The sequence below is a fragment of the Anguilla anguilla genome, chromosome 11 (genome assembly GCF_013347855.1).
Source record: "Anguilla anguilla isolate fAngAng1 chromosome 11, fAngAng1.pri, whole genome shotgun sequence".
NCBI lineage: Eukaryota > Metazoa > Chordata > Actinopteri > Anguilliformes > Anguillidae > Anguilla > Anguilla anguilla.
Genome location: NC_049211.1, coordinates 43995643 through 44019704, shown reverse-complemented (window position 1 = coordinate 44019704; position 24062 = coordinate 43995643). Strand labels below are relative to the sequence as shown.

The following is a 24062-nucleotide window of genomic DNA, read 5'->3' as shown; positions in this document are numbered from 1 at the left end:
GAGAGTTTCACTAACAAGTGTATACATTTATATATATATTTTTTAATAAGTGAAAATAGTAAGGTTTAGCTGCAAAGTAAGTAGTAGGGATGTTTATATAAGTTTATATTAATTGTGTATTCACATTTAAATTAGTAAGATAACCACGATCACAAAGAAAGACATTACAGTTACCAGAAATGTTTATTTCATCAATATAAACACCTTAAACAATGACATAATGACAAAATTTCTTTCTGATCTAATGGGCTTACCCTTTTAAGAATATTAAAAAATATTTTTCAACAAGGGAAGAAGCCAAAACAGTTGAATGCTGCAAAAAAATAAATAAAAAAAATAAAAACCACATACTAACTATGGATGAAATATTTTTGGTCTATTTGGTATGATTCACCATATAAATTGCAGGCGTTGGAAACAAAAAAAAAAAAAGAAAAAATCTGTAGAAGAGTTTGTGCTATCAGAACTAACACTTGAGTGTTATATTTGACTGGCATTGCTAACTGCATGTCCCCCAGTCAACATTACCTTAACAATGCTCCGCACTGAAAATAATTTTTTGGTATGAAAATATTTATTGTTCCTTATTTATTATAAAAGAATCACATAAATGATCATGTGACACGTGCAGTGTGCCAGGAGACTGGGGATACTTACAGGCAGTGCTCATTAGTTTTAGTGAAAAGTACTTTTAGTGGCAGACCTAGATGTGTGTATGTGTGCGAATGACTTGGTATGTGAATACTTTGTATGTGAGAGTAACTTTGCGTTTCTGTACGCTGAATTTCAGCTGGCTAACTGGCACCCTGTCGACCCTTCTCTCCCGGTCAGTGTTCTGTTCTCTCTTCTGAGATCCGCTGTTTGTGTTCATACGGCATGTCCACAAGCTTAGTAGCAGCGAGGACTCCTCTTTGCGCTCTTCCTCAGCGATCTAGCTGACCTTACAACAGTTGTGACAAATAAACACTTGACATTGGACAATAGCATACAGACATATTTCCCAGCAATCTTTGCATATCAGAAAATAACAGTAGTACCAAAGAAATGACCACAAATTATTTAATTGAATAGTTTAAACAATATGCTTTCCGCAGAATGGGCATGTAGCTTAAGTTTGATATAACCACAGTCTATTATACACAGAAAGCATACTAACCATGACTGAGACCGAGATGAGTTTGCTTTTGGAATGATATATAAAACAGACGTCACCAAATGATCACCATATTTGTGTGAAGAAGAATCTGAAGGTCATGCACGTATTTTCTTCTTGTGAACTACTGCTAGTTATATATATGACCTAAAATGTCAGATCAAATTAAACAATTAAGACCAGTAGTTGAAAGAAATGAATGCAGCCTTCCTTGTCTAGAGTCTAAAGTGATCTGTAGATAGCTATAGATTAGAAAAAATGAATGAATAAAAAATCGCAACTGTGTAGGTAAGGGTTCCACAAAGAGCAGGAAGACAGACAGTAATGGACCCAAATAATGGAGGCAAAGACGTTTGAAGAATAAATTCCACAGGTTTGTATTTGTGGCAGATATAGATCTATATCAGGCGCTTCACAGTCGTGACACAAGACAAATTCATAAATGATATACAACATCTGACAGGATATGCACTGCAGTCGGAAAGAAGGAGAATGGGACAGAAAAGAAAACAGCAAAGAGAAAGAGAAAGAGAGGAGAAAAGAATAAAGGGACAGACATACAGTATACAATATTTCCTTTGTTAAAAAACAAAACAAAGAATAAACACTTAAATTATTGTTCTTCCTTGATTCCCCTGTCAGCGGTGTCCTTGAGAGCATGCAAACCCACGCGATGATGTCACTCAGCCAGGCCTCACCTCGACCCCACTGACGTCCACACTTTCAGACTCTGGTCCTAAGGGAGTGAAAGCTTCTCCCATTCCCAATGTGTGGAACGCTCTCTACTCTGTCACTTTGAGAACGACTCTCTCTGGAACCTTCTCCAGTGTGTCTGGCCTCATCTGATACTGCTTCCCTCAGCACTGAAGATTGTTAGATTCAGCCACTTCTTCTTCTGACAGGGCAACAAAAGGGGCCGCAGAGACTGCAAAGCTGACCTGCTAGTCGAGGGAAAATGATGCAGTTACTGCCCTGGGATGAAAGGGAACCAAACAGATTTGCTTCGGTGAGGTGGGGGGAGAGGGGCAGCAGCTTTACTGAAGGACCAGCCCCCCAGCATTCAGGAATGTTCTGCACAGGATGCAAAACTCTCCTTCACCAGAATGCTTTCTTTAATGTTCCAAGCTGTTGGGAAAGGCGACTGTGCCCTTAGTAGGGACCCTGTGGAGGTGGAGGTGGAGGGGGAGGGGGAGGGGAGGTACAGCTACCCTGATTCTCCACTTGTAGTGCTCTGTGTGCATTCACCTCACCTCCCCTTGAGCACAGACTCAAGGGGTTTTGGGGGCGTTTTTAGAATCCAATAAGGCAAGGTCAATCAACCCAAAGTGTCTCCAAGTCGTCACAGTGACTAAAGCAAACATACAAATGTACAGCTGAACAACAAACCAGGAGAACACCACTGCAGTGCTGCATTACAGCTTGCTAAAGCAGACTTCTAATAGTGTGTTTTTCTGCCAATAATGATCTACTCATGTAAGCTAACACTGGACTTGGGTTGTTCAGGTTTGTATGGTCAGCGTCTTAAAGGTTTTGGATGCATCAGGGTCTTTTGCTTTTTCAGCCAATAAGAGGGACAGATGTACAATCCAGTAGACATAAAGAACATTGCATTTACATCTTCATGGTGCACCAGACCACCAGTGGCCTCATCTCACCAGTTCCAATCACACCCACCTGGTCTTCCACTATAACCAAGCAGAAGGTTCCTTTAAATAAAGGTTCCTTTGGCTTATAGGATCTTGTTTTGAAATTTTTCCCCCTTGTCCCAATTTGAAAAATCAGTAATCCGTTGAGCTCATCGCTGCAGCCTCCATTGTGCAGTCAGGCAGTTACTCTTCTCCTGAATGTTTGCTGTGAAACAGCAGCACCTTCGCGTCCTGCAGCCAGCCGCTGGAGCTTGCAGACGCTACCGCAGGTATGGAGGCAGGACGATGGAGGCAGACGCCTCACGCGCAGCTCGTGCAGGATGACTGCGGGTGCTCGTTGGGCCGGTCGGTGCGGTGGGGGGGAAGATGGGACATGGCGGTCTTGCGGGGCGTGCGCTTCCCTCCCCTATTCGACGTTGGGCTGCGGGGCCCGTCCACACACGGCCACAGGGCTTCACAGGGTCCAGCGACGTGCGCGTCCTCATGTCCCCTCCGCTCCTTATAGCAGGGTGGAGTCAGACCCTGACACCGCAGCGCACACGAGCGATGACACTAATGGGAGGCGAGCCGATGGTCGCGAAGGAGCCGGATGTAAATGGCAAATGGTAAATGGACTGCATTTATATAGCGCTTTCATCCAAAGCGCTTTACAATTGATGCCTCTCATTCCACAGAGGGTAACTTACGGGCCCACTCAGTAAATTTGGTTGCAAATAAAATGCTAATGGTTTACAACGTGCAAAAATACAGACATGGTACTACAGTATGGAATACTCTCATAATGAAAACAATGATAAAGATCCTCCTGAAAAGCACTCTGAAAGGAAAAATAAGTATTTGACATAAGTGTTGTTCATCTTTCCTTTCCCACATTTCATTCTTCTTCTTTGCGTTTTGATATCAGAGCGTTTTTGTAGTCCTTGTGCAGCTCATCACCATGGAAGCGAACCGTTCGCTTGCAAGATAAGATATTGAAAGAAATAGTAAGCTAACGATTTGCCAAATAGACCATGCCTATCTGCCTCAGATGTACTCGACATTTCCACAGTAGCCACAGCAGCTGTATGGCAAACTGCAACAGTAAGAAAAGGCTCAGAAGGCTAAGCAAAGTTGTAGCCGAAGTTATCAACACACTAGTCCAAGACGTAAAAAAGTCTGCGTACCATGATCCACCGCGGTGTTTGGTTACCAACCGCATAACTTTTGTAGATTAGCCACCAAAGTTACTGAGTGGGCCTTTAAGAAACTAAGCGCTCAGCAGCTATGGTCTCGGACGACCTCCCGCTCACCTCACCCGCTCCAGGCGACTCCGGCACTAAAGAGCAGAAGACCGAATGACACAGAAAAAGCAGAAGACCCACAGAAAAAGCACAAAAACAGCAGTCCATGGTCACTGGTGGTGGGACAGAAACAGCAGTCCATGGTCACTGGTGGTGGGACAGAAACAGCAGTCCATGGTCACTGGTGGCGGGACAGAAACAGCAGTCAATGGTCCCTGGTGGTGGGACAGAAACAGCAGTCCATGGTCACTGGTGGCGGGACAGAAACAGCAGTCCATGGTCACTGGTGGCGGGACAGAAACAGCAGTCAATGGTCCCTGGTGGTGGGACAGAAACAGCAGTCCATGGTCACTGGTGGTGGGACAGAAACAGCAGTCCATGGTCACTGGTGGCGGGACAGAAACAGCGGTCCATGGTCACTGGTGGCGGGACAGAAACAGCGGTCCATGGTCACTGGTGGCGGGAGTGGGACACAGTCGGCTCGTGATGATCATCCCGCAGGTGCCTGCCAACAACTACAACCGAGAAGTTTTGGAAAAAAAAACAACAACACCGAAGTAGGCAAAAAGTACAAACACCAAAGCTGTAGTCCACGTGGAGTTAGCGCACGCACGCGCGCACACACACACGTGCCCACATACACGTACACACCCAATGACTCAAAAGGTCAGAAGAGCTGGAAACCACTAAACGCTAAACATCTACAGAAGGCAAGTCCTTTGTCAACATGAAGGTGCGTTAGAACTAGACGACACTGAAAGACAGGAGCTGCACTGGTTTTGCCATACGATGGCAAATATTACAAAATATCCTATTAACACTATTCACAAACAACCCGGTGGAGGAGTAAGAGTCAGGACATATCTGTGTGAAATTCTCAGGAGATTCCCTGTGCTTTTCATTCAGTTCTTACCCATTCTAAAGTTGAAGTTTAAGCACTAGTAAGAAACATTTCTTACTTCTGAACTATATTTATACTGGGGGAGAACAGAAATTTAGATTAACCACTGAGAGCAAGAAGAGTTATGTGTTATAAAGAATGAAAGCGTATCGTAACTTAATGAGGGGCTGAATTTGTGCTTTACAAAATGATTCATGCTGAGAATTTTAGACAGAAATCTGTTCAGACACCTACCTCAAGTGGCAGCTAGCTAATTTGTACAGAGCTCGTGAAAATCCCAGATTTGATCAGCTGTACAGTATTCCTCACTCTCGCACACCCACATACACGCATTCACAAAAATAAAAAACCCACTAATATCTGTCACACCTACCTTTTTTATAATTATTTTCTCATTTCTCTAAAACAAAATAAAAGATATTTTAAAAAAAGATTTTGGTTAAACGATATACATTTTGTTTTGTCTACCCAGGTAAATATGTTGACCAAAATTGAAACAAAACTTAAAACAAAGGACAACCAAGCCCGAAATAAAGAACAAACATTGGCAATAACTGTCCTTGTCTGCTTGCTTCACTTTTTTCTTGTCTTTCCTTTTTGTTATTCAAAAAAGACTGCCAGACCAGAAAAGAAACAGAAAGGTGGAGAGTACACAGTGACATGTGATTTCCTTTATCCAATCAGATCAGTGATGCAACTCATGGAATGCAACTAGTCAGTTTGAAGATGCACGTGTCGCAAGGAATGAAGTGCTTCCAGCCTCTCTCTCTTCCTCTCCTTCCCTCTCATTGCACACTTTTTAAAAGGCCATCCTCCATCTGGGAGTCTCTGTCAGTGTATCTCCTGAGAGAGAGGGAATGCTGTGGGTGCCGTCTGTCACACTCTGCTCCACAGCTCCCCCTGCTGGTCTCCGTAAGTCTGCTGGATGTCGGGTGTGTATCTTTCCCCCGGGGAGGGGGGGCACACTGGGCCTTCACAGAGCGGACACCTTCACAACGTTCGAGCTGGCTGTGGTCTGGACGCCGGGGCTGGGGGGCGGGTGGGCGTCGCCCTCGGGGGTGGTGGCGGGGGGCGTGGGGATGCTGATGATCGCCGTGGTGATCTGGCCGCTCTTGCAGTTGAGACGGGACGCCTCGTCCGGCTTCATGTTGAGGCTGGAGCGGCTACCGGGGAAGAGGACGAGGAAGAGGAAGAGAGGTGAGCGCCACGGCAATGAAGCATCTCGGCTCTGGTCACATGACCATGCCTTGGACTGTCTAATGTATGAGGGCTGCATGAGGATGACTCCCAAACACTCATGAGACATGTCACATGTAAGGACTACAGATAGCTTCCATTCATACGGAATGTGCAGAGCAGCCATCCTCAAACTGAAATCCTATTGGGCTGCAATCAGCTGGGTTATGGTGTATATCAGCACTGAACCACATAATGTAAGTCACTGATTGGCTAAAGAGCCCACACACTTTCCAAGGCTTGACTGGTTGCCGATTGGAGTCTGGAGTCTTGCTTTGGGGGGGAGGGGGGCCTTCCAGGACTGTAGTTTGAAATTCCAGCCGTACAGTGTGTTATAACATTTATTAACTTGGGGAGTGCAACAGTAATATTGATAAAAAACCTTACTGACAACTTCAGAGAAAGATCCACATTGCTGGAAAGTTTTTCCCAATGAACATTTATTACCCAGTAACATAAATCATAGAAAGGAAACACCTAAATATTTTAATTTGGTGTTTAATAATAAAAAACATTTTTTAAAACAAGTATAAATCTAAAAATAAATGACAAAATAATTTGGAAAACTAGTTTTTATATTTTCACATAGCTGAACTTCAGTTTGAAAAAACCCTAGCAGCACAATTATTGTGCCGTAAACTGATGCACGTCATTTTGGTTGTGCTGCCCTCTAGTGACATGATGAAGAATTACACCCTAGTGACCATAGTTGTAACCTGCTACAGTCCACAGCGGTTCTCAAAAGGGTGGATTCCAGATAAGGTTATGTTTTTTAAACAAAACTGTAAAGATAACTTATGAAGAATATTCTGAGTGAATATTGTGGGACCCTCCCCACTACAGAGCTATTCAGCTGCAGGCCAGTCTCACTGCTGATCATTTAGTCTTTGAAAAACATAAAACATTATGCATGTCCCTGGGGTCTCTTAATCTCATGAACTATGTATTGCATGGTGCTGGGGGGGGGGGAGGGCGGGGGCAGTGATACCTGGTTCTGAAAGGGGGGGGGGGGTGGGCAGTGATACCTGGTTCTGGGGGGGGGGGGGGGGGCAGCAGTGTGTACCTGGTGCTGAGGGGGGGGGGGGGGGACGGAGGGGGGGCAGTGATACCTGGCTCTGAGGGGGGGTGTAATACCTGGTTCTGAGGGGGGGCTGGTCTCCACACTGGATGTGGATGGCGCTGAGCTCCTGCAGGCTGTGCAGGTGGTGGGCGGCGGGCACGCTGGCGTTGGGCAGGTGGGTGCCCCGCTTGGCGCGGCGGGAGCAGCAGGTGCCCGTCAGCCCGCCCTGGCTGGAGAGGGAGGGGCTTCGCGACGGGTAGCTCTGCATCCCGCCCTCTAGGTAGTTCTGCTCGTACAGGTGCTCGTCCACAAACTCGTGGTTCTGAAGGGGGGGTGGGGGGGGGGGGGGGTTATTTACACGTTTGATTTCACAGCAGCCTGCCTCCTGCATGGTGCTCCTCTCAGTGTGGGGAACCTCAGAACCCCAGCCTTTACTCATCTCTACATTTCTGCACAACGCCATGAATGTAAACAAGTCACCCACTTTTACTCTTGGATAGGTTTTGCTGAACGAACAGAAAAGCATTTATCTACGCCAACCACGAACCTTATATTGCTCGCACGTTTCAACCCTAGGGAACCTTTCCTTTCAATAAAGAACTGCACAGCTTCAACATGAACTGTGCGTACAGAAATGGCAGACACTCATTAAATGTTAATGCCACACACATTTCCTCCATATTCCCAGTGCACCAAAAAGAGCATCTTGGAACGGTGCCTAGTGCCTGGGTAACTATGCAACGTGCACTTAAATCAAAGAGAAAAGTTTGGGAACACAGGCAAACAGCCTCCTTCAGCACCTGCACATAGCCACGCCCACACAAGCCCACCATCATAAACCATGTGACCCTAATCCTAGGAGAACTTCTGAAACAAGATCATAACTAATCATAAGTAGCTGAATATTGGTTTAATAGCAAAGCACATGCCTGGACGTTGGACAGACTGTTGCAACAGTGTCAACCTGGTCAGGCTCATAGTCCTGTAAGATTATTAAGCTAACACAAGTAGATCCGAGACATAGCAGCACTCAAGCTTCCAATGCTGTGGGTGGTGAACCGAACGATGAACCCACATACGTGCTCACCAAAGCTAGACGAATCAGAAGTAAAGCCGTTGAGCTTTGGTTTGTACGGGTACGTAAGCAGGCTGTTCAATTTAACCACAGACCTGCTCTATGGAATGACTTTAAGAAATCTAAATCCATTGATCATTCATCACTTCTGCCCTTCTAACTTCTGATCGTAAATGTAAATGTAAACGTAAATGCGGAGGCAAGAATAACGAGCTTCTAAAAAAATTAGCATACATTAGCATAATTCTAATTTCACAATTTCTCATTCATGGAAGATGAGTACCGCAACAGACAGAGAATAATATGTCAGGCTACTTCGAGGGTGGGCTGCTACGCACACTTAGATCGATCGGATTGCTCATGCAACAGTGCAGGTTGACTTGTGTCTTCGTTTTGATGGAGTGCCTTTTAATAAAGCATATTTTCCAGACTACACCTATATAATACCTGGCATTCCCTTGAGTCTGTGTTATGTAAAAAGAGAAACATTTAATACATAATTTCTGAATGTGCCCAATGCTGTTTCTGGAGATCTTACCTTATCTAGGTTTTCACTCCAACCCTCAGAAAGCACACCTCATTCAACAGCTGGAGATCTACCGTCCTGTAGGTTTTCACTCCAACCCTAACAAAGCGCACCTCATTCAACAGCTGGAGATCTACCGTCCTGTAGGTTTTCACTCCAACCCTAACAAAGCGCACCTCATTCAACAGCTGGAGATCTACCGTCCTGTAGGTTTTCACTCCAACCCTAACAAAGCGCACCTCATTCAACAGCTAGAGATCTACCGTCCTGTAGGTTTTCACTCCAACCCTAACAAAGCGCACCTCATTCAACAGCTAGAGATCTCACTGAGCTGCAAATGAGCAATATCAGGTGAGCCAGATTTGGGTTGAGATGAAAACCTACAGGACGGTAGATCTCCAGGAACAAGGTCGGGCAGGCCTGATAAGATCCTGAAAAATGACATATTTGTGTTTTTTGAGGACTTAGATGGCATCTCTCCTCAAAAGCATAGTGAGAAGCAGGGAATGAGAGTTGCTGTATTGACTCTTTATTGAAGTCACGTGACTCCTTATTGAAGTCATGTGACTCTGTATTGAAGTCATGCTGAAGGGCAGCAGCTCAGGCGCAGAGGAGGCACAGTTTGCCCAACACTTCTCCACACAGTCCAGATCCTGTGTCGACGGCATACCTGAAAGAATTTCTGATGCTCTCTTGATGCTGATGAAATTTGGCAATTTACCCGATACCTGAGAAGCTTCAGTGAAAGACTGCCACAGACTAACATTAATCTGACGGGAATAATTTTGTTCTTTTTACAGGTGAAATATGTATTATTAAACTGGTGGATAATCTGCAGGAATGTTACTGGAGTATAAAGGGGTGAAGAGTTTGGGATAATTGTTTGATCAAGGTCTCCTGAGCGAGAGTCCTTGTGGGAGAGGCTGATGAAGAGCGTTACCGTGGTCTTCTCCAGGCAGGTCAGTAGGTGGTGGTGTTGGCTCTCCAGTAAAGAGGTAGTCTTGCTTCTCTGCTGCTCCTCCTCTATGGACCCCTGCGAGAGCCACAGGACACACACACACACACGTGCACACGCACACACATACCCATCAGGAGCGAAAGGGACAGAGTGGCCGCTAGAGGGCGCTCACACACAATGTGTGAGTGAGTGTGTTTGAGTGTGAGTGAGTGTGTTTGAGTGTGAGTGAGTGTGTTTGAGTGTGTGTGTGTGTGTGTGTGTGTGCGCGAGTGTGTGTGTTTTGAGTGTGTGCGTGTGCGCGGGTGTGTGAGTGAGTGTGTGTGTGTGTGTGTGTGTGTGCGCATTCGCTGGATGAATACCTGTTTGGAAAGGTTCAACTTGTAAGGGGAGTGCTTCAGTTCATTGTCAAGAGGCAACAAGAAAAAGAAAAAGAAAGAGAAAGAGGAGACAAAAAAAGAGAGAGAGAAGTTTAACAGAAGTGCTGTTTGGCGAGAAATACAGCATCCCTTCTTTTCTCATTCTGGCATATGAAAAGTGACTGTTACGGTTACATTTACACACTGATGCATGTAATAGCAGATATTCTCCCAGCTAGACTGAACAGGAATTTGCTACATGTCTAAAAAAGCCACCTTGCCATGCATGTAAATTTGTTATGGGAGACAATGATCTTTTTACATAAATTCCCAGGCATCTGCAAACGAGTAAAAAAAAAAAACATTCATGCACAGAGCAGGAAATGATCCAGTGACAATTTTTGCTCTGCTCAACATACCGAGAATCCCAAAGCTCATCTTTTGATCTCTCATTCACAATCCAGACCACAACAAGGCGATGCATATGGACAGTTTCATCAGCTCTATGGACTTCCCTACAGCAGGCTTCATCACGATGTGCTCTCAGAAATAACCCATGAGTCAGCGGTGCGTGTGGGCGTCGCTGGCTTCTGGGCGTATGGGCGAGAAAAATGACCAAGACAAATTTGTATTGGCTTGAAAGGCGCTAAAAAGATTCACTAGAAGTGACTGTGTTGGACCCAGCCTGACGCTTCTGCCGTGTTGCCAGAATTCTTCATTCTCCAAAGCTTCAATGCCTTTAAGGCTCATTATTTTCCTGTGCGTGGTTCTGGATGCTTCTAGGACAGAACATAATCACAGGTTTGGCTGTGATGGCAGGCAGCTGCAACAAAGTGCTGGGTTGTGGCATCCTTGCAAATAACCCAGCGCTGGGTAGGCAGTTGCAATGAAACGCCGGGTTGTGCCACCCTTGCGAATGACCCAGCGCTGGCAGCTTCAGCGTGTCCCGTGTGTCACCGTCCCGTACAAGCCCTCCCAAACCAGAGCCCCAGAGCGACGCGGCGAGGTAGAGCCGAATGTAATATTTAAATCCACCTAAAAGCATAACCTTTTAGAACGGAAAACAGCCTCCACTCGAGCGCAGAGCACAAGGAGAGGCGTACTCTGTGACTGCCAGCTATTTGAGCTTTTTTCATCCGTGCATTTCTGAGGAGGGGGGGAGGGGGGCAATCTCCACATTAAAACCTCACAGGTTGATAATCCAGCGATAACACAGCGCTCCCGTTCCAGGTTTTCGCTTTAATAGCACAGCCCACGAGCTGTGCCACCTTCGCCACATTAAAAAGAGAAAAGAAAAGAAAAGAGAAGCCACAAGGGCCGACTTCACAAAGACAGCCCGCGCCGGGCGCACGTCCTCCCGCCCAAACGCCTGCCGCCATTGGCTCCGACGCGTGACGATCGTGACGAAGCTGACGAACGCGGAGCGGGCCAGCCAGGTTCCGTCACCCTTTAAAGACGTAATTCATTCTTAATGGAGGAGAAATGAATTATTAATGAGTCAGTGCTGTGGAGTGAAAGCACTGCCCCTGCATTTCAGGTGGGCAGACATGAGGAATACGCCATTTCCTCTCCGCTCAGATGAAAGCCACCCAAAGGTGCTGTCTCTACCGCGGACTCACATATGCAGAGCTATATTTCAGCAGCAAACTGAACACATAGCTTGCACTAGGGACATACAGACTTAAATTTACCGCAGTCCAACAGAAACAACTTCTCAGAACCTGCACTCTTATACAAATGCAGCTTTGTGCAAGCATTTAACGCAGTTTCTCTCAGTTTCTTCTTTTTCCCCATTCCCCCCTTTTATCTTTGTTTTGCTCTCCGTATTTTCGGACTTTCCAAAATATAAATCCATTCGGCCCCCAGAGATGAAAGGCGGGGTCATTGCCGCAACCCCCCCCCCCCCCCCCCCCCCCCCAAAAAAAAAAAAAAACGTTGGCCGGTATGAGACAGGTTGACGTACAGAGCAGAATCCCCCCCCCCCCCCATGACATAATTACTGATCTAGTCCATTTTATTGGACCTGACGGTCACCACAAAGTGGAGAGGGAAAGACAATCTTCCCAGACTGCACAGGTTTGGCTTTCATAGCAGCACACTGTTTGTTCCAGATCATCCGTTCTTCACACTGCAGTGATGACTTAATGTTCTCATTGGTCCCTGCCTTTGTTGGTGTTCTCTGTCACGGATGGGTTGCTGATGCGGGTGGGAGGGTGCAGTGGAGGGGGAGGGGGAACGAGGACGCGGAGAGGAGAGAGGGGAGGAGAGGAGAAGGACGCCCTTCTTACCGTCAGCTCCATCCCTTCGTTGAGGAGGCCGTTGCGCTTGCTGTGCAGGAAGGCGTTGGAGCTGCCCGCCTTGGATATCCGTATCCGGGCCAGCCTGGCTTTCTGTGGGGGCAGAGAGCAGAACGTCAGGCCTCACAAGATCAAGGTGAACTTTATTATCCCACAAGGGGAAGCTCATGTGGTCATACACGTCCCATTTAAAACACAGAGGTACATTGTACATACACTAACAAACACACACACACACACGCACACGCACACGCACACGCACACGCACTCACATACACACGCACACACGCACGCACGCACACGCACACGTCAACAGAATATCTTGTGCAATGCTAGCAGTATAAAACATACATCATATACAATATACAATCTAAATATACAGTATACACACACAGCCAGCAGCGCTCGGCACCTGAAGGACTGGCGGGAAGGCGTAGGAAAAAAGGTGAAACAATCCTGGGGGGCTAAATTGCATAATGCCATATTCAAATGTATCTGCTTAAGTCCGTTTGATCCTACGAGAGGAAGTGCTGGAGCTAGCAGCCATGCAGGAGTACTGCAGAAAGGACACCTTTCAGAGGGCTGTCAGAGGGCCAGAGGTACTCACTGCCAGTGCAAAGTCACGCCAGATGTAGGGATGGGTATCGTGTAGATTTTGCCGATACAGATGATAAAACAATACCTTAAAATGATGACGTGTATAAAGAGTGCCTAGCTGATACCTTCTTTAAAATAAAGAGCACAGAATGACATTAAATAATGTCTTTTCTATCGCAAAGGCAAAGAAATTGAACAATTTCATTGTTTTATTCACCTGTTTACGTTATACTTTATTCTTATGCTTTATTCCATTTCGCTTTTGGTACTTTGACCTAGTTTAGCGTTAGCTAGCTTGCTAACGTAACGGTACCTGCTGTCACTGACTGAGTTGACAGAGCAAGTTAGCTAGTGAAGATGAGTGGCACTGAATTGAGGCATCAAAATCTACATTGCAATTCAGTCTGTTTGGTGCCAGTTATATGGGAACCGGTGCCATAGCGCTACTAGGTTTCGATACCCAACCCTAGCCCCATGATCCCGAATTAATCCCTGATGGTGTCCATGGTGACCATGACGTACAATCAACCTGGGTTTTCAGTCAGCAGGGAACTCCTGATCGCATAAGAACTCCACTGACCAATCAGGTGCTTGAAGTCTCCCTACACCAAGTGCAAAACACAGGCCTACAAATATATTCATATATTAAAGGACCGTTTAATGTGCTATTTTATAAAAAAGTACATTAAATAACATTTTGAGTAACCTGCCTGCTAAGTTATTTTTATAGAATGTAATTCAGGATGTATTTACTTTTGAAGCAATTCTGAAGGAGTAATTTAAGCAGGAGAAACAGGCCTTAAAGAGGGTTCACATCAGCCAGTATGCGCAAACATCAGATTCAAGTTAAAGTTAATGATTCAAGTTTAAATACAATCCAAAAAAAGCTCATTGATTTTAATGCAAATGATTGCAAACATGGACCTCAACCAAAACCGCTTGGGTTCTGTTTTATAGCCTATGTAAAAATCTTAATGAAAAGAATACACGTGTGTTAAAATGGAAGATCTTTATCATAAATGGGAACAAACCAAAACAAAAATTAGCCATGAAAAACATATTTGTAAACCTGAATACAAATAAGAAATGCAGCAACCTTAAAAACAATAACTAGAGACCAGAATGTTTGCCTCTAGAACTACATAATATTTAGTTTTATATTCTCATATACAAACGATAGTCAAACCTTTAAGATAGAAAATAGTGTCAAAATAAAAAAAGAATGGGAAAGACAAAACGTCACCTTGCTTAAAAGCTGAGTGCAACTTTTTCCAGATTTTTTTCTTCATAAAAAAATAATTAGAATAAAAAATAGAAGCTGGATATGACGCCTATTATGCTTACTGTACACTGAAAGATAAAAGAGTGTTATATGAAAGAAAAGGTTCTGTCTTACGCTTAGATATTCTAGGCATAAAGTTCTCTAAAAATATGACTGTAGCCTACTCTAGACAGTTTAATCATAAATGGCAGTTATCGGTTTTCCTCATTCGCATACTGATTTTTCATATGAACAATTATACACACACCCAGGCTTTCTGGAGCCCCTCTCCCCCACCACCCTCCCTCCCCCCCTGCTTGGGCGGCCAGAGTAATCATTAAATATTATCCTGGACTACTGAATCCTCCGTCGGTTGAAAGTTTTCAATGGCCTCAACGTGAAGAGCAGGTCTCAGCTGTAGTGCCGCCCATGGGCACGTGCAGCGATACTGCCACAGGGGTTAATTTTACTGTAATCAGACACAACTAACGACTATAGCCGCGTTTCCACCGCAGGAACTTTACCCCGGAACTAGGAACCTTTTGAGGAACTCAGTGCGTTTCCACCGCAGGAACTAGGATCTAAATTTAGTTCCGGGGGCTTTATTTTACCCCCCAAAAAGTTCCTGCTCGGGGGGTAGTACTTTCCAAAAGTACCGGAACCTTTGGGGTGGGGCGCAAGTGCTGAAAATTTCTGATTGGTCGACTACTTGCAGTGTTATTTTTTAAAATTTCAACCGCCATGTTTAAAAATCTGCAGCCGCAAACCGATTTATTTTCATAATAACTTCAAATCAAACTTGTATGTTATGCGGCGCAGTAGCCTAGTTTTGGTTATAGCCTGCCAACGTCTTGGAATTATAACGTGTGCTCTTCTGTTCTTTTCTTGCTTTAGTATTCGTTTTATAAAATGCTAAGCATTCGTGCTGGGACAGCATATTACGTACCAAAACATTCAAACAGATTAATTCGGTTGCTGAATATTTTCTTCCGGATTTTCTTTGTTAGCCCGTTGTAATTGACTCATGTGAGGTATGCGGTAGTTCTGCGTAATTCACATTGGTGATACAGTAAAAGAAAATTTGAAATCACCTTCCGCACTTTTTGTCAGGGTAAAATAACAGGTTAATTCTAGTAATCGTCCCTTTAGCTTTTTCAGACTGCCGTAATTTTACTCTGCCATTCTTCAATTCCACAAAAAGACCAGGAAGACTATGGACTAATTTATGGTGCATGGTTCACATCTGGAGGGCACACTTCGCTGCTCGGCTAGCAGTAACTTCGAAGGAAAGCAAACGGTGGCTGTACCACTGCTAATTTAAATTTTCACGCAAGTCCGAGTTTTCGTTCTATTCTTGTCATTTTGCGATTAGCCTATATGGAATTGACGATGAGAAAGTAATCAAACAGCAAATTGTTTACAACGTGTGCATGTTTTCTGCTGTTGTTGCCAGTTATATTGGAAATGTGAATGCATTCTGTCGCCTCGGATATCAAGACATGAAAGTGAATGTTCGCATAAAAACATAATGAATGGGTTTGAGAGGATATATAAAACAGTTACAATCTGACTATTGGCCTGTTATATCCTATTTGTTGCATAACAACGGTCCAAGTTCAACTACCAACGACAGTTTTGCTTGACAACGGTAAAATATGCCCAAACGGCTGCAGAAGAATATTTCAATTCCAGGTGATTAAATCGATAAAAATCAATAAATACAAAAGTAACCATATATAGTCATTGTTGGTAGCCCGTTGTATATAGCCTAAGTGGAATAAACCCCTCCGGGCTGTCCCGGTTATTAGAAAATAATGTAGGCTACTTCGGTGGTAGTATGGGGTTACAGAAGAAATCATAGGACAGATGGACCGACGACAACGTCGCTTTTTCATACATCAGTGGGCTAATTTGCCTAATCTTCGCGGGACTTTAGACCGCGGTGGAAACGCAGATAACCATGGGCTGAAGGAACCTTTTAGTTCCTTGAAAAGTAGTTCCGGGTACTTTTGGTGGAAACGCGGCTTATGTTCTTCACCTGAATATATTTTCTGAAAAACACGAGTTGCGCACACGAAATGACGTTACAGATTCAGAGCAACTGAATTAAGTTTGACGAAGGTGTGCTGCTGAAAGTAAATCTGCATGAACCACAAGTGGCAGAGAGCGAATCTGAATGGGAAAATTGGCGTTTAGGTATGGCAGTTTGAAAGCCCATTCATCAAAATGATGCGGCGAGCTTTGTCGGGTCTCGTGCGCATTGTTCCAGCACGCAAACGCGCAGGCTCTGCATGGGCACGCCGGCTGTCGTCAGAACGCTTCCTCCGCGTGCCCAAATTGATGCTCCGCTGCTTAATATCGGGCATTTTCTTTTCACGCACCATTTTCCCGTCAGATCGGAGTGAAATGGTGGGCGTGTGAGAGTGTCGTTCCGAATGGAGGCAAAGTCGGCAGAACAATGCCAAGGCGCCCATTGTAATACGTGTAAGAAAACCGAGATTCTGCGCGTGAACAGAGATCAGACGGGCACTCTAAGCAGCGGTCCGCGAGAACATTTTTTTTAATTAAGCAGCGGGGAACACAATAACGAGCATTAAACATGTTAACTACTCAAACCATCATGGAAAACTTTGGCCAAACCGTCTTGGTAATTAAACATTCATAATGCCCTGAAGGATTTTTGAAGTTTTTTTTTTTTTAGCCTACTTAGAGAGTACTTAACACTCTCCCAGCTCTCACACACGTAATGACCATGCCAGGGAAACTATACAGCCAGGAACAACAAAGTGGTTTTAAAAACCTGAATTTCTGTTTCCTCCTGGGAAGAAACAAGGTGTCCAGAGACACCCATGGGACTGCAAATCAGCTGGGCCTTCGCTTGCATACCAAACACAGTGTACTGTTTAGAGCGCCGATGTGCTGGTGTTATTGCACTGACTGCTCATGTGCGACTGAAGTCTCATGAGTCACTCAAAGTGTGGAGTGATCATACTCTTATGCAGCAATAACTGTGTCCGCTACAGCACGTTCAAGCAAAGAAGAGCTTAACATAACATAACATAATGACAAGAACAGACCATTCACACCAACAATGCTCGCCATTTTCCTAATTAAATTGTACCTAGTGCTCCTATTACCTACAGCCTAGATAGTATCTATCACCTGGGTAGTATTGTTACAGTGCAGCCAACTGAATGAGTGAATGGTGCCCTACTTTAATGTGACGACTTTCAATTCCAAATTTTGATTCACCATTTTTTACTCCCGCAATTTGGAGTGGCCAGTCACAGTTAAATATTCATGAAGCATTTGTGCACTCTTGCTCTGAAAACCTGCTTTTGATCTTTTTTCCCCTCTAAAGCCTTCACTCATTCCTGCATTAAACCCAGGTCCCCCCCTGCTCCCTGCTAGTCCCACCGTGGTTTCAGCTTCACTGTACCTGTCGATAGGGTGTCAAATGTAAAGGGTCGGAATATTTCTGAAAAAATCTGCAAAATTCTTGGAATATCCAGAATATTTTTTGAAAATCACATAAACATTTTCCCATGGAAAATTTCCACTCCTGAATATTCCCAAAATCTTACAACCCTACCCGTAAGCTTATATTATTCCTCTGCAGGAGCGGAGCTGGGTCTGTTTGGAGGAGCGCAGGGATTTCTGTGTGACCCCAGTGTTCAAAAGGTCACCGAACCAAAGAGCGCCAACGGACCAAAGCGGAGGAAAAACATAACCGGCAGGATCGGATACCCTTGCTGTGTTATTAAACAGATTTCTAAGTCTTTCGGGATTCAAGAGCGGCTGTTTTTCTCCTAGACGTTTCAAAGTACCCGGGGCAAAATAAAACGTACCTGGATTCAAGCTCCAGAGGTATGAGTGAAAAAAAAACCATACACACAGGCAGGGTAAAAAGAAACCTAAATTAATTTCATTAACAGCTTCTGGGAAATGGTACTGTATTCTCCCATCATCGGCACACACACACACACACACAGCACCAGTATCATCTCACCAAACACACTGACTGGAGAGAGAGCACTGCACACTGCAGCATCTCACCAAACACACTGACTGGAGAGAGAGCACTGCACACTGCAGCATCTCACCAAACACACTGACTGGAGAGAGAGCACTGCACCAGCAGCATCTCACCAAACACACTGACTGGAGAGAGAGCACTGCACACTGCAGCATCTCACCAAACACACTGACTGGAGAGAGAGCACTGCACACTGCAGCATCTCACCAAACACACTGACTGGAGAGAGAGCACTGCACACTGCAGCATCTCACCAAACACACTGACTGGAGAGAGAGCACTGCACCAGCATCTCACCAAACACACTGACTGGAGAGAGACCACTGCACACTGCAGCATCTCACCAAACACACTGACTGGAGAGAGAGCACTGCACCAGCATCTCACCAAACACACTGACTGGAGAGAGAGCACTGCACACTGCAGCATCTCACCAAACACACTAGTAAACAAATGACATAATTACAGTTGACAGTACTGTACTGACTCCCATTTTAACTGAAATAGGGACTACTTTATTACAGTGATACCTCCTTCTGGAGTCAGGGATGCGTGGTATGCAGGGTAAAGCGAATAAATGAAATGAGGTAACATTTCTGCATTTTAAACCCAGCCCGGCAGGCCACAGCAAATGCTCAGACAGGACAGATTAAACTGTGCCGCTGGATTCAAAACAATGCTGGCGGGTGGAAGATGTGTTTTCACCCCTGATTACCACTGCCATCCAATAAACACTGCATTGCAGAGCTGAGCTGATAGCCACCGCAGAACAAATTGTGCTTTGATTGTGGAGGCATCGGAGGCTTTCAAATTAGCAAGCTTGAAATGCGCATTAAAACTGCTAATTGTTCTGAACTCGCTTTTTTGATTACTCTGCTCGACTGTTAAGCACATCACTCTAAATGGGGACCATCCATCAACAGCAGCTTTGTAAAAACCTTAATTATTATTTTTCATACTTGATTCCATCTAACTTGTGGTGGCAGTAACCCTAGGGGCTTCACATTAAATGAAATTGTAAATTTGAGATTGTAAATCTATTTCATATCTTAATTATGTACTCATAATTAAAGATGTAATGTAAATTCCAGCACATTAGACACAAATTAGTAAAAAGGATCCTGGTGGTGGATAGCACGTATCTAACCTGGCATACTTTTTATGAAAAATAACCATCAAAAGCAGGTTCACAACATTCAGAAGTTAAAGGTACATTTTTAGTCACTCTTAAACAACACTCACAATATCCTACAGCAAAAGAATTATCCGGTCACTGAGCCATTGTGGGTATTTTTGGTTAAGAAACATGAACCCTGAGCTCACTTTGAGAGCTTTTATTTTTTGGGGGGGAGGGGGGTCGGTATGGGGACCCCTTCAGAGGACTGACAGGCAGGTGCGAGTGAGCAGGGTCACTGCAGGGACCAGACATCACACAGAAACCTGCTCATTTATCTGGGCATGGTCTCATCAGGGGCAGGCTATTTTCTGAAAAGACAGCACCATTAAGGTGAATATCAAACACCTGGTGCTCCCTCCTCCGCCTCTCTCACACGCACGCACGCACGCACGCACACACGGGCTCATTCCAGTCCCTTATTTTATCCGTCCTCGTCTCCTTGGTCCTTGCCTGACCCGGAACACAACTGAGGTCCGCCATCTTTAAGGAGATTTCAACCTGTGAAATGCTCCTTGAAGGAGGTAGGAACAAGGAGCTCCCGGAGGATTCTTGAGCAAGGAAACAAGAGCGCATCCTTCGCAGAAGTATTATTTCGGAATGAGTGACGCAAAAATGATTGACCAGTGGTTCCACCTCCCCACATATGCCATGTCTGTAATTGATGTGGCTTCAAACTCATGCTTGAAAGAGCAGGGATGTTCCATTTGTTCCTAATACACGTTTCCTTGGCTCAGTCCCATTTCACCTGATCACTCCGCCTGCACATTAACACTCATTCTGGGAGTCTGCGGGAGCCGCCATTGTGTCCTCTGTTGGGCCAGGAAAGGAAGAGAGGAAAGGAAGTGAGAAAAGGAAGGGAGGAAAGGAAGTGAGGAAAGGATGCAAGGAAAGGAAGTGAGAAAAGGAAGGGAGGAAAGGATGCGAGGAAAGGAAGTGAGAAAAGGAAGGGAGGAAAGGATGCGAGGAAAGGAAGTGAGAAAAGGAAGGGAGGAAAGGATGTGAGGAAAGGAAGTGAGAAAAGGAAGCGAGGAAAGGATGCGAGGAGGTAAAACTGGACTGGAAGGAGCCCCACTCTCCTCCTTCTGCTGGGCCAGTGCCTGAGGAGCGCCCTCGTCTCCTCCCCATAAAGGGTTAACTCCGCCGGGCTGAGGCTTCAGCTGTCAAAATGCACCGCTGTGCCTCAAGATGGCCACCGTGCCAAATCGCATCACATCAGCTAGTGCGATCCTGATTATTACTTATGCCTCTTGCCAAGAACCCCAACAGATACAATAATATATTGTCATTATACAAAAAATATTCTGAATACATATATGAATATTTCAACATATGACAGTACTCTGAATATGTTTTCCAGTACAGCTCTGCGCACAATAGAGTTGGGCAGACATGCATGTGTGCCTTACTGATACTGATAAAGTTACATCTGTTAAGGTATGTCTGTTTAGACATGAGCACCAAATAGCATATTCTCTTTGAAGGCCCATCCTGCTGTTGCCCTGCAAATCACTGTTTTGTGCTCAGGGAAAAAATGGGCTCAACATCAAAAAGCTACAGACCCACAGGCATTAGCCTTGCTGCTAATCCACAAATACAAAAAAACAAAAGAGTAATAAGCCATCAAATACATTTCATTTTGTGGTCAGAAAGTGTGGAAGTCAGTAACCTGCAACCGATACCTTTCAGAAGCAGGACTATTTTCAGGGAACACAGATTAGAAAATTAGAAATGTGGGCTAAAGGAAATTTGAATGCACGCACAATCCTCAGATTTTAGGTCAAAAATGAACACAATGTCCAAATAAATATTTCTCTAATTTCGAAGTATATATTTAGCTTTGTTTATGTATAGTCACAAGTAATTGATCGATTTGTAGCTGGATATAGGGCGATAATGAAATGAGTCAAAACGCAGTGACGATGCGATGATGCCATTGCCAGAGGAGATGATCACATGCACACACGCATCACCATTTTCAAAATTAAGCTGAGCACTATTTCCTTAAATACATTACTACATTTCAGGGTTTTATTATTTTTTTAGTATGGATGTGGTTAAAAAAGAAATGATCCCAACGGGAAGGAAAACTATGAACGTGGTGGAAATTGCTTCGTAAAAATGTAGCCAGGTTAAAAGTTCTAAAAAGTCACAGTTGCATTTTGGAAACAAGTTGTTAGGGCAGCCTGGAGAGTCTCGCTGAGCTGGTAATGCTGGCCACGGTAAACATGATTACTGTGTACCCTTTGGGCACTGCATCCGCTTTGTATTCAAAAAGCCACAGAGCTCGGAAAATATTCCCAAAGATGTGTGTGATGCAGACATTTAAGACATAAAGCTATCCATAAAGAAGAGATGCATTTTAGACTACTGAGATTTTCCCATCAGATCATCCATTACAGCCTGCCACTGTGATGTAAAAAGCAAACTTTGTGTGTGTTTATGTACAATCAACCTAATTCACTGTCAGAGTAACTCATCATCAGCTGGTATCGCTAATTGAAATGTGTGTGTGTGTGTGTGTGTATGTGAGAGAGAGTGAGAGTGTGTGACTGTGTGTGTGTGAGAGAGAGAGAGTGTGTGACAGTGTGTGTGTGTGAGAGAGAGTGTGTGACTGTGTGTGTGTGTGTGGGAGAGTGTGTGAACATGTGTGTGTGTGTGTGAGAGAGAGAGTGTGTGGCAGTGTGTGTGTGTGTGTGAGAGAGATTGTGTGACAGTGTGTGTGTGTGTGAGAGAGAGAGAGTGTGCGACAGTGTGTGTGTGTGTGAGAGTGTGCGACAGTGTGTGTGTGTGTGTGTGAGAGAGAGAGAGAGAGAGAGTGTGTGTGTGTGTGTGTGTGAGAGAGAGAGAGAGAGAGAGAGAGAGAGTGTGTGTGTGTGTGTGTATGCGAGAGAGAGAGAGTGTGTGACAGTGTGTGTGTGTGAGAGAGAGTGTGTGACTGTGTGTGTGTGTGTGGGAGAGAGAGTGTGTGACAGTGTGTGTGTGTGGAGCCCATGGTGATTTCACAGACAATTAGAGGAGAGTTTAATTAGGCAATAACAAATGCTTAAGAGGGGTAAAATGGGACGGTAGTGTTTGGGGATCTTTCCCTCATCCCCCACTCTTTGACTCAAGGATTTCTCTGATAGAACAGAGTCATTAGTAGACTGAGGCGTACAGCTCCTATTTTTTAAATGTACGATTAGTTCCCGGTTACACTTGCTGTTTTATGCGCCGTATATCCGGTTTCTTGACAAATGCGACACAACGCATTGTGTGCGTAATGCATTAGAAAAGATTAGCAGACGGCCGTGTGTTTGGGACGCAGACGGCCGTGTGTTTGGGACGCAGACGGCCGTGTGTTTGGGACGCAGACGGCCGTGTGTTTGGGACGCAGACGACGCGTTTTGTCACCATCGCAGCTGTAGAGCGAACAGAGGAAAGGACGCGGAACTGAGTTTCGAATGGACCTCACGTCCCCTGTTGAGTTGGGCGAATGAGAAAAAAAAGAGAAGTGCATTAATTTATGCCCAAAAACAAAGAAAAACAAAAACCCTCTCTGCCACCTCGTGAGGAGTGTGACGGATTTGGTTTTGGAGTGGAAGGGAGGTCACGGAGCAGTGACTCATACCAGTAACGCCGGTCCTCTGGGTAAGGAGGGGGTTCATTCTGTTTTATGAATAAACCAAATTAAAAGGTGATTTATTAAGAGTGGAACAGGCTAAGGGCTGCTGAAGATGGGTTACCTGCCCAGACGGCTCTTGCCAGCACGCCAGCCTGGGACGCGTTTATAATCTTCCGCGTGCTAATTGAGTGCCGCGTGGCGGTGTGAGTGTTTCATGGCCGGCGGCTGCTACGCGCTGGCCGCGTGTGAAAGCTAACGAGCTAATGGGCTGATCTACTAGCACGGCTTTCTCCCTCAGCTCGGGGCTGGCCTTTAGGTGCTCAGGTCTGCCCCCTAGAGCAGGGCTGGGGGGGTGACGGCGGTGGCGGTGGCGGTTGCTACGTGCTGGCTGTGTGTGAAAGCTAACGAGCTAACGGGCTGAGCCGCTAGCACGGCTTTCTCCCTCAGCTCGGGGCTGGCCTTTAGGTGCTCAGGTCTGCCCCCTAGAGCAGGGCTGGGGGGGTGACGGCGGCGGCGGTGGCGGTGGCGGTTGTCAGATGTGGGCTGGAGCCCGCGGGGCGCAGAATGGCGCTCACCTGCATCTTCTGTGCCCGGCGCTTGTCGGCTCTCTGGTTCTGGTGATAGATGCGGCTAAAGTTGGACACGATGACCGGAACGGGCAGGGCTATTACCAACACCCCGCTCAGAGAGCAGATGGAGCCGAAGATCTTCCCCGCGATCGTCTTAGGCACCATGTCCCCGTACCTGCAGAGAGAGTGGGGGGGAAGAGGGGCAGGGGGAGAGTGGGAGGGGGGAGAGGGAGAGAGAGAGAGAGAGAGAAAACACATTGAGTCACTCGTTTTCAGTCACTAGAACACATTCAATAGGTCACTGAGCACATTAAAGAGAATTCACACGTTCAA

At 45.4% G+C, this 24062-nt stretch overlaps 1 protein-coding gene across 1 annotated transcript in view; it reads right to left on the bottom strand.

The window, feature by feature from the left end:
• Positions 1–1045: 1045 nt before the first annotated feature.
• The window catches only part of kcnd3 (potassium voltage-gated channel, Shal-related subfamily, member 3), a 162323-nt gene continuing 139306 nt past the window's right edge, over positions 1046–24062 (bottom strand). Inside the window, exons 3-8 of the mRNA XM_035383302.1 lie at positions 23736–23904; positions 12480–12581; positions 10195–10227; positions 9818–9910; positions 7351–7598; positions 1046–6143 (exon numbers count right to left, since the gene is read on the bottom strand). Of these exons, the coding sequence (XP_035239193.1) occupies positions 5954–6143; positions 7351–7598; positions 9818–9910; positions 10195–10227; positions 12480–12581; positions 23736–23904 (835 nt within the window). The 3' untranslated portion in view covers positions 1046–5953. The remainder of the gene's footprint in view (positions 6144–7350; positions 7599–9817; positions 9911–10194; positions 10228–12479; positions 12582–23735; positions 23905–24062) is intronic.